The sequence below is a fragment of the Crinia signifera genome, chromosome 1 (assembly GCF_055691185.1).
Source record: "Crinia signifera chromosome 1, ASM5569118v1, whole genome shotgun sequence".
Lineage (NCBI taxonomy): Eukaryota > Metazoa > Chordata > Amphibia > Anura > Myobatrachidae > Crinia > Crinia signifera.
Window position 1 is genome coordinate 202323901 of NC_139217.1, and position 10616 is coordinate 202334516.

General features: G+C 43.8%; 1 protein-coding gene across 2 annotated transcripts; it reads left to right on the forward strand.

Annotated features, from left to right (window-relative positions):
- The first annotated feature begins 268 nt into the window (after window positions 1-268).
- LOC146067475 (acidic leucine-rich nuclear phosphoprotein 32 family member D-like) lies at window positions 269-9917 on the forward strand. 2 transcript variants are annotated; one of them, XM_083179187.1, is made up of 7 exons: window positions 269-493; window positions 3485-3631; window positions 5931-6053; window positions 7631-7820; window positions 8514-8584; window positions 8665-8710; window positions 8921-9917. In XM_083179187.1, the coding sequence occupies exons 1-7, from the start codon at window positions 440-442 to the stop codon at window positions 9007-9009; spliced, it is 720 nt and encodes a 239-aa protein (XP_083035313.1). In that variant the 5' UTR covers window positions 269-439; the 3' UTR covers window positions 9010-9917. The 2 variants fall into 2 exon arrangements, with proteins under 2 accessions (XP_083035313.1, XP_083035312.1); XM_083179186.1 differs by having other exon boundaries at window positions 277-493; window positions 8511-8584.
- Window positions 9918-10616: the final 699 nt, after the last annotated feature.

Here is a 10616-nt window from a genome sequence, read left to right on the forward strand (position 1 = left end):
GGGACACGTCCCTATGTGCTACTAATGGACGACGGGCGTGAGTCCCTCCCTTCCCGCCAGCAACCCATAGACGCAGGAGGACGCCGTTCGCGCGGCTGCTATCAGGCGCCGTATCGTATCCCCATTCCCCTATGACGTGCCCGTAGCCGCGCGCGGCCCTGTGTGCGTGTGCGCTCTAAATAAAGCGTGTGTTGTTGCTGCCGCGCCGGGCGGCCTGCACCGTAGGGAGTGTGGCGGGGGTGCAGTGCCGGCCGGCAGCCTGTAGGGGCCGCTCCTGTCACCTCGCCACATCCTCCCTCCTCCCCGTAACCAAACCCCTCCTTTGTGTCTTTGGCGCCGTTCCTATATAAAGAGGCAGCAGCGCCCGCTCCTAATTATTTCTTAATTTTTTTTAAGCCGCGCATTCGCTGATCGCTGCCCGGCCCCCGCCATCGCCGCCATGGACATGAAGAAGAGACTGAACTTGGAGCTGAGGAACAGGAAAGCCGCCGAGGTAAGCGCCCTGCTGCCGCCACCATGTTGCTGCTGCTGCTGCCCACGGACTTGCCAGTGATCGGTGTACGCGCATTTTCCGCCTCCCGGGTGCCAGGCCGCTGTGATTTCCCCTCTCCCTTTACCGTTGCCGGTCTCCGCTCCAGGACGAAGCTCCTGCCGCGCCCGGGGAGGTGTGTGGCCTTGATCCCACTTACCCCAACACGTGGCCTGTGCCCCGCAGTCGCCGGTCTGTTACTTGTAACTACCCCCCTGTCCCTGTAGGATTCGGTGTCGGTAACATCGGCCCCCTCCTCGGCTGCACTGATGGCCGCGGGGAGAAGTTACTTCTGACCCCTGCTGCTGCGGGTGTAGCAGGCGCCTGTGATCCCCCTTCCCGCCATCTCCCCGCACAGCGCCGGGTATTGTGGTGGGCTGAGGGGGCGGGGAGACGGCTGTGGAACATGCGGGGCCCGTACATATCACGCGGCCTGGGGCTGCACGCCCGTCTTAAGTTCCCTCCGGGAGCCTGTGTGACGGAGGCCGCGGGCTACAGACCCTAAACCCCCGACCCCCCTTTCTCCGCCTCCCGTTCCGGCCGGGATGCCAGCGGGGTAACGTGTACAGCGCCGTGACCTTGCTCTCCCCGCCTCACATGTGCTCTGCGCTTTGAGAACTGTAACTTCATGATGTGCGGCGGGATTACGGATCAGGGGCTCTAATTCAGGATCTGATCCTGCCCCCCCCCCCCCCCTTGTTACCTTCCTGTAAACACTGACTGTTCCCAGCGCACGGCAGCCATGCACATGTGTGGCCGCTCTCCAGGCCTGGTCCTGGCGAGGAGTAGCCGACATGTACTGTGCTTGGTTACCAGCGATGGCTTGGAATCGGATTGCTCTGGCAGCGCCGCAACTGGGATACAGGTGTGTGTGCTATGACATGAGGGGAGGCCTCTCGTGTCTGTGTGGCACTAACTACAGCTATGCCTCTATTATAAATGTGATACTTGCACATATGTAATATATACATACTGATAAACAAAGTGTAGGCCTCAAAGCCTACAGTATAGTGTCCACATGGCATCTCATGTTCTTGTAGCAAAGCTGCAGAAGATCTGATTGAAAACCAACAGTGAGCTGTCCTCTGGTACGGGTTGCTTCTAGTACTGCATTTTATGCAGTGGTTCTTGTTCTTTCAATTCCTGTAAGACTCGGGACATAAGTTTTAGCTAAGAGTTCAAAAACTGAAGATTTGAGACAGCATAAAGAAAGCTGGAATAACATTTATGTAAAACTGCTACTGTATGTCCCCCTTTTCTCTTCCTAATTGATGCTACTTGTTGGTACTCTACACAGTACATATTAACATAGATTACCTGTATCAAAGGTTTACGTACTTTGAAGCAATGCATTTGAATCTAAATACACATGCAGTAGCCACCTTTTTGTTCCGTCCTTCTATTTAGAGGGTATTACTTGCTAGTTTTTATGAACACAGCCAGTAAAATAGCTGATTGGTACTTTTATCTGTGTCCAAGCTTTGATAAATACCTCCTTACTAATTGGTTTATCACTTAGCATTATTTGTCCAGCACATTTGCTTCAGTATACTGGGGATGCCACAAACCTATTCATTGCTTATATCAATCACTCTTAAGGTGTCCATACATGTCCTGATGCGGGCTGTGCGATCTGTGCTTTGAGGTGCACGCTCCTGCGGCACCTCTTCGTACAGTACAAAATGTATGTGCTGCACATACGTTGTACTTGCTTTTCATCTCATTGCATGCACACCGCATGCAATGCGTGCTATTTAAGCTCAAAATGCACATCCACATCGGGACGTGTATGGGCACCTATAACCCTCCTATAGCTTTACTTGGCTTCTTGTTTAAAGTATATTTACAAATCCCTTTATATCCACATATTGCAGCTGCACTGTAGCTCAGCAGAGGCCCTGAGTGACTTTTAATTTGCTGCTGTAGTAGGGAGTATCCACCTCATGTGTTTGTGTATAGTAACTATTGTGAGAAATTGACTTTTTCACTGCTATTAGCTTTCTTAACCCTTTGACTTTGTCTAGTGAGTACTCTGCAACAGGTCCCATGTTTCTTTAATTTCAGAGGCATTAGGTTTTGTACTGTAGCTAGCCATGCTTTTCCTAGCTCAACACTGTCCTCCCAGGTCAGTTTAATTGTAGATTTGCTCTTAAGGTGCCCATACATGTTACAATTATTGTATACAATATTGCATCTCTGTTTTGCGATGAGATCTAGTACAAAAAGTGTGCTGCACATACTTTTTTTTTACTAGATCTCATCGCAAAAACGAGATGCGATATTGTATACAATGATTGTAAGATGTATGGGCACCTTAAAGTAAATCACCCTAAAGTTGTACATACTCTGTATCCATCATATTTACACAAATTGTAAACCTCAATTGTAAGGTAAGTGTTATCCTGTTTCTGCATAATGTCACCACAGATTACTTTTATGGAAGAAGCTGCAGGCTTTACATCTTACATGAGAGGGAATGATTTACTTGTGGAATATTTAACTGCTGTTCTATGCGTTATGTATGTGCTTATGTCTGTTCATAATAGTAAGCTAGAGGGTGTGGCTGATGGTGCAAGGTTGAGTGCCATTCTATGGTTGGCATAGCTGTGTTTTGCTGTGAGACTAAACTAGATGTTCTTCCAAACCTTGCAATGACAGTGCTAAAGGGTATTTACGCTATTTTGCTGTTTATAAACAAGATTATGGAACTGCCAGTGCATGTATACAGTACTGCCTCTTTTCCCCACCCAAACCTGGGAGGGTTCCTAATAGACTGGACTGACTGCATTATTACATACACTTCAACAACTTGTTACCTAGCTGCCTACCTACTGCACTTTTTTCCTCTAAAGTTTTGTGCTACAATATTGAAGTGGATATGCATTTAAACCGTCCTTGCTTGTGGAACAGTGCTGGTAATGTATATGATCTAACAGGGATTTTGTTTTCCCTCAGGTTAAGGAGATGGTTTTGGATAACTGCCGTTCAGATGGCAAAATCACAGGGCTTACTGCTGACTTCGTGAACATGGAGATCTTGAGCATGATAAACATCAATTTATTGTCTGTGTCTAATCTTCCCAAACTTGAAAAATTAAAGAAGGTGAGTTATTGTGCTGAGGTATTGCATTGTTTTTAAAACTGTTAATGTTCATACAAGGGGATAGATTTGATTGGCATATGTAAATATAAAGTGGCGTCTTATGTAAAAGGTAATTGAAACAAAGTTAATACTCATTTGAGAAAATTAGATTGTCTGAGTTTACAGCAGACTATTTGATCCCCACTGATATACATAAAAGACCCCTTAGCTATCATATATATATATATATATATTTTTTTTCCTGGGACATCAGCATGCTGAACACAAATGCCCATACATATTCTGCAGCGCTTTACAGCGATTATTTGAACATTTGTCGGTCCCTGCCCCAGTGCTATATTCCCTACCACATGTACACTCATTCATTCTAGGGTTAATCTTTGTTAGGAACCAAATAACCTACCAGTTAATTTTTGGAATGTGGGAGGAAACCCACATAAATATGAGGAGAGAATATACAAACTCCACACAGTGTAGTAATGTTCAATTCCCACCATGGCCCTATCACCCTTAATACAAACGCTAATACTAAATCCAAATACCCTAGGGCAGAGGTTCTCAAACTGTGTGCTGGGGTGCCTCGGGACACTTGCAGGGCTGCCATGGGTTGCTGATCCAGGACAAACTCAAATTATTTATGGACACAACCAGTGCTGGTTACTGCCAATCATAAAAGGTGTGCAAACAGAAGCAAATCCTGCCCTTTACCACATAACTGACCCTAAAGGCCCCCTTACATTTGTCCGACTTGTCATAACGACAAGTCGGACCCGATTGTCCCAGCAGCTCCCGGGGAGGGATCACATGCGATGGCACTTCATGTGCCAAGTTTTGCATGTGATAAATCGCATGCGATTTATCACATGCCACTCCCGGGGAGCTGCAGGGACAATGGGAGCGGGGGACAGCAGCGGGGATATGCCCGCAAACAGAGAGTGGGCAGGGGGGGTCGGGGTGCAGGGAGCCGGGCAGGGAGCAGGGGGGCGGCGGCGGCGCAGAGTACCAGGGAGCCGGGCAGGAGAACACGATGCAGCAGCAGCACTTCCAAAAAAAAAAGAAAAACCCCATACAAACGAATAGGAAGCCATTGATTGGCTGAGACCTCTCTCAGCCAATGAGCGATTGGCTGAGAGAGGTCTCAGCCAATCGCTGATTAGCTGAGAGAGGTCTCAGCCAATGAATGGCTTCCTATGCATTTGTATGGCCCTTTTTTTTTTTTTTTTGAAGTGCTGCTGCTGCAGCATCTTCTCCTGCCTGGCTCCCTGGTACTCTGCGCCGCTCCCGCTGATGCTGCCCGGCTCCCTGCGCCTGACTCTGGTAGGTCCCCTGTTGTGGGGGAGCACGGCTCCGGGCAGCACACAAGATTTAGCAAATCTTATGTGCAGCCCGTCTGACCTCCCATCCGATGCGCACGGGGCCGCGCATCGGGTCGGAGGGGATGTCACCATATGCGATTTGGGACGATTTCACGGCCCGATTCATCCGAATCGGGCAAAATCGTGCCCAAATCGCATAATGTAAGGGGGCCTTAAGAATTGCATATAAACACAATCTGATTATTTTTATATATATATGCCAAAGGGTGCAGTGGGAAATTTCTGATACTCTAGGGTGCCGTGATTCTAAAAAGATTGGGAAGCCCGGCCCTAGGGCTTAAAAGACCCAAACCACTGCATTTATTATTTTATGGGGCCAAATTAGTTATTTAATGTGTGCTGGTACAATTTTGTGTCCCCAATACATTGTTTCATTTTTCTGGTGGCAAACTCCTGCTCTGTTTGTAGGATTCATTAGTTTTAAATCCATGAATTCAGATTTATAACCAGTTTTTGGGTTACTTGCAATCCAACTAGGCAACTGCCTCTTTCACTCTGGTGAAGATACCAGAATAGTGATATTTCGTAGTCCACAAATCATACATTTATTACATCTGACTGACATTCCAAAGTAAATTCTCTCCAATCTGGATTATTTTGTGAGCAGTAATGGAGTGTACACACGGTACTTTTTGCCTTCCGATGTTGACGGTCTAGTCAGGATCGGAATCGGATGCAGATCTCAAGTGTTTTAACCCTTCAGATCCGATTCCGATGCGCGTTCACGTATCTCAAGGCAGAAAGTCTTGTCTGCCATGACTATATAGTGCAGATCTGCACTATAGTCAGACTTGTATGCAAATCGGATGTGCCTTAAGATACTCTCCACGATCTGATCTGATTGGATAGTATCTGAAGGCACATCTGACCATGTGTACACACCATAAGATTTATATAACACTTGTTTCTCTTATCTTCTGCAGTTAGAGCTTAGTGACAACAGAATTTCTGGTGGATTGGAAGTTCTTGCAGAGAGGACCCCAAATCTGACAAACCTAAACCTCAGCGGGAATAAGATAAAAGACATCAACACCCTGGAGCCCCTTGTGAGTATTTTGTGTGTGTGTGGGGGGGGGAGGGTCCTTATTTTTTTGTTTGATAAGCATTGTACCATTTATGAATAGCCATGTTGGACCTTTTTTCATATCAAATTATCTTTTGGGTAGTGCCATTGCAGTCATTTTCATATTCATTTGTAAAATTGTGTATTCTCTGCAGTTGTAGTCAATGGTTGTGGCATAAAGATTAGGGCCCTAATTCAGAGCTGATCGCAAATGTACAACTTTTCTCAAATGAACAAAACCATGTGCACTGCAGGTTGGGCAAATGTAACAGGTGGAGAGAGCAATTTGGGTGGTGTGTGTTCAAACGGCAATACAGGTCGAGTATCCCGTATCCGAATATCCGTTATCCGAATTATTCCGAAATACGGACATTCCAGAAAGTAAAAAAAAATATTTTTTTTGCTAAAAACTCACTGGGGACATTTGTAACAGCATCACTGGGGACATGATATGTAACTGGCACTATATATGTGCAAGACAATGATTGCTTGGCATTCAAATTCAATGCTGAGATAGTACACACATTTTGTTTCACGTTTTGAAACCTTGTTTTTTGAACAATTAAAATATATTTGTGTGTATTTTATGTGGTAATAAAATATATTTGTGTGTATATTATGTGTTTATACAGCATAAATGCAAGATACTTCAAAATACATCATTGAAATATTAAAATATTCCGAAATACGGAATAATCCGTTATCCAAAATTCTCCTGGTCCCGAGCATTTTGGATAAGGGATACTCAACCTGTATATATATTGCAGCAAAAAACAAAGTGGCCAGTACACAATGACAGAACTCAATGTTCAATTTGCCTCCCCTGCAGTGCAACATGGTTTTGTCAATTTGAGAAATAATTTACATCTTCAATGAAGTTTGACTCCGGCCCTACTTTTTCAGAAAGTTTGTGGCTTAGAATGCATACTTTAGCCCTAAATATAGTAGTGCTACAATGCTATGCTTTTTCAGAAAGTTTGTGGCTTAGAATGCATACTTTAGCCCTAAATATAGTAGTGCTACAATGCTATGCTGAGTTGTAGTGCCATGCTGAAAAAGTGCTTAAAATCGTAGCTGCATTTTCTGAGAACAAGAAACAATTCCTCTGCCCATTACCATCTTTAGTACCCCCCCCCCCCCCCTTAACAGTGATTTTGAGGAGCTCTACAATTACCAGGGAGCATACATTAAACTAAATTTACCCTGGTGTGAATACAATCAGATGGGTTATTTTCATTACTAATATATTTATCTAATTTAATAAGGCCCTACTACAATTTAACCTGGTTGTATGGTAGGTGCTGGAGGCACCCAACAAACTTATTAACCCTTTGATTGTCAACATTGCTGTAAGTGTGTCAAAATAGCCATTAAAAATGTCAGTCATGACTGTCCTTTCAGTATACATATACAGCCAAGTTAATTAATTGAAGTTTAGTAAGTGGCGCACTGGGATTTTTAGTGGATATTTTAAAGGATGTCACAGCAATGTTGGCACTCAAAGGGTTAACATGTTAAGGGACAAGTAGTAATACTGCTATAACTTTTTTTCATTCACAGAAAAAACTAGCTCACCTCATGAGTTTAGATCTGTTCAATTGTGAGGTGACTATGCTGAATAACTACAGGGAGAGTGTATTTGCTTTACTGCCTCAACTAACTTTCCTTGATGGGTTTGATGCTGATGGTCAAGAGGCTCCAGATTCTGATCCAGAACCAGATGGGGAGGATGCAGATGAGAATGGAGAAGGTACACCTTTCAATTAAGTGTCACAATTTCATGAAACTTTTTAAATTGCTGGTTATGCTTAAGCCCACCCATCCTGCAGAAATTACCAGTGGTGCTCTGGTTTACCTCTAATTCAGCAGTGAGATTATACAATCTCCCAGAGACTGCAAGTGGTAGATGACCAATATGGCTTGCTAGTTATGTTGGATAACGAAATTATTCCCATTTAATTGTATTAACTACTGTAAAGCCCCATACGCACTAAGGCTTTCTGTACGATATAGTGAACAATATCGCCTAGTGTGGAAATGCAGTATAGTTAAGTGTGTGTGCTCCTGCACAATGTTTACTACCCCCTCATGTTCAGGCAAGGGTGTTCTCATTAACGACTGCCTTCCCAGAGGCATCGGTAAATGTGTATGCATTTGCCTATGACATCGCTGCCAATATTGGGATCAGCTATTGCGTAGAGGGCTTTAGTTTGTCTACGAACATCCTCTAGAAGGTCTATACGTTGCATTTTGGCGTACTGGACAAATTACTCTGTTAAACATATGTTGTAGTCTGTTCTGTGGATATAAACTATTGCCCGATGCAGGGGCATAACCAGACCTTTGTAGCCCCCATGCACCTATAGTAGTTATGCCAATAGCCTGATGTTCTGAAGGTCACCAATGTATTTAATGTTTAAATGTGTAAATTCTCCCACAGAAGGTGAGGAAGATGAAGATGAGGATGATCTGGATGAAGATGAGCTTGATGAGGATGAAGATGGAGTTGATGAAGTAAGTTATTTCCTGGTTGAGAAAGGTGTATGATGCCCAATATCTCGGTAGATAATAAAGATTTAATTTTTTTTAAATAGGAGGATGTTGAAGAGGAGGAAGAGGGAGACGATGATGAAGATGATGGTATGTGCAATGAAGCGTATAAATTCTTTTTGTGTAGACCCTTGACTTTAAATTATATTCTTTTAAATATTTCTATATTTTAGCAATGCATGAAGTCACTGTTACAACTGCACTTCTATATGAAGCTTTGTACTATTAAACTCCATATTCCAAGAAGTGACCATTTATTAATATGAAGCATGGGTACTAACGGTCTGGTCCTTTTTTTAGATGGACAGCAGGGAGAGAAACGGAAAAGGGATTTGGAAGATGAAGGGGATGAAGAAGACTTTGATGATGAAGAGGATGATGATGAATAAGACCCAAAAGGCTACTGGATCTTTTTTTATATGGACTGTTGGGGCTGGCCACCAGTGCATGTGGCAGTGTCTGCTGATGAGTCACTGAATACCGCTGTCAGCCACCTTGTTCAAAATTCTTTCTTTTGTTCGTGTGTGTAGATGTGTAGGGTTGAGAGATGAGACTTTATTCTGGTCTGAATGAATTTTGTTTGCCGCTTTATTTAAAAAGATGGCCGCCTGAGCTATTTGCGGTGCCAGATCGTAGGATGCCCTCCCTTTATAATGTGTTTTTTTTTGTTTTTTTCTCCCCTTTCCCTGGAATTTTCTGTGAAAGTTCTGTGGTTCCTCTGATCTGTGAATGGTGCACGGGTGTTTAAATCTGAGTGATTCCAAAGACAGTCTCCCTCCCTCGATCCTGCATCCTTGTGTTCAGTCATGCCTTATTGTTAATGTGTCCTGCTTTGTTTATTCCAGACTCCATGTATGGTTAAGTAACATTTGCGTATTTTGGCAATAAGAATTATGATAAAATTGTACAAATTTGTCTTTTCACATATTGATTTCTGTCCCACTGCTCCTTCCTTAAATCCACCCACCCCCTTCTCCCCCAAAAAACACAATTCTGCACTGTAACATTCTTGTACGGCTTCCTACTGACCATGTTAACCTAGTGTAATAGGCTTTTATGGTTCTAAACTGGAATTTAGTAGGGTTGCCAGGTCCCAATATCATCTGTTTGGTGTCAACCATACCCTGTTTTGTAAATGTAATGTGTAAAGATCACTTCACGTTTTGTAGTACCAGATCAGGTTCAAGAAAGCTACCTGTACATCTGGAAGACCATTTCAGGGCTTTGCTTTATCAATCTTGTGCATTGTCATTGGCTAACATCAATGCTGCAATTAAAAGACTTTTGTAACTTTAAATTTCCTGTTTAACATCCCTACCTCTAATGTACAGCTATATCACTTGTTGGTAACCCTTCCACTTGTTAAATTGTGTAGATGACCTACAGGTAGTTTCCTTAAGAGGTTATTTAAGCTCAAATGAGTAGAGTTGTTTTTGCAGGCTGTAAGTATCTGCTACGGATGTGGTATAGGGTTCTGACAGTGGATCCCGACTGGCTGGACTCAAGACAGCAGGGCGAGCGCAACCAACCCCTTGCGGGCTCGCCATGCTGCGGGCACAATGGCTCCCCACCTATTCTCCCTCTATGGGGGTCGTGGACCCCCATGAGGGAGAATAGACAGTGGCCGTCGGTATCCCGTCCGGCACCCATCTGCTGCAATTTCTAATGTCATATGAGGGTCTGCAGTGAACTCTTTAGCGTGACTTGAAGGTCTTAGAAAATATTTCCCTTCTGAATTTTTGTTGTGGAGGAATATGATTGGTTAGCTGCAATCTATACAGAAATTCTGACCTATTTAACACCCATGTCTTTGTATTTAGTTGTTACAGAGCCTTTTTAATAAAATATTTTGGGGGTTTTTAAATGGCTTGTTCTTGTTACTGGGTGGCTTGATTAACTTTATTTTACAGTCCCCTGCAATTTGCATGCAGATCTATCTGCTAGTCATTTTTTCTTTTAGACATTGATCTAGCATGCGTAGTTTAAGCGCTCATTC

Bases quoted from the DNA above. Each gene is read 5' to 3' on its own strand.
- LOC146067475 (XM_083179186.1), top strand. From the start codon at position 440: ATGGACATGAAGAAGAGACTGAACTTGGAGCTGAGGAACAGGAAAGCC. The intron at 7,821-8,510 runs GTACACCTTTCA...ATTCTCCCACAG, and splicing joins TGCAGATGAGAATGGAGAAG to AAGGTGAGGAAGATGAAGAT. The intron at 8,585-8,664 runs GTAAGTTATTTC...TTTTTTAAATAG, and splicing joins ATGAAGATGGAGTTGATGAA to GAGGATGTTGAAGAGGAGGA.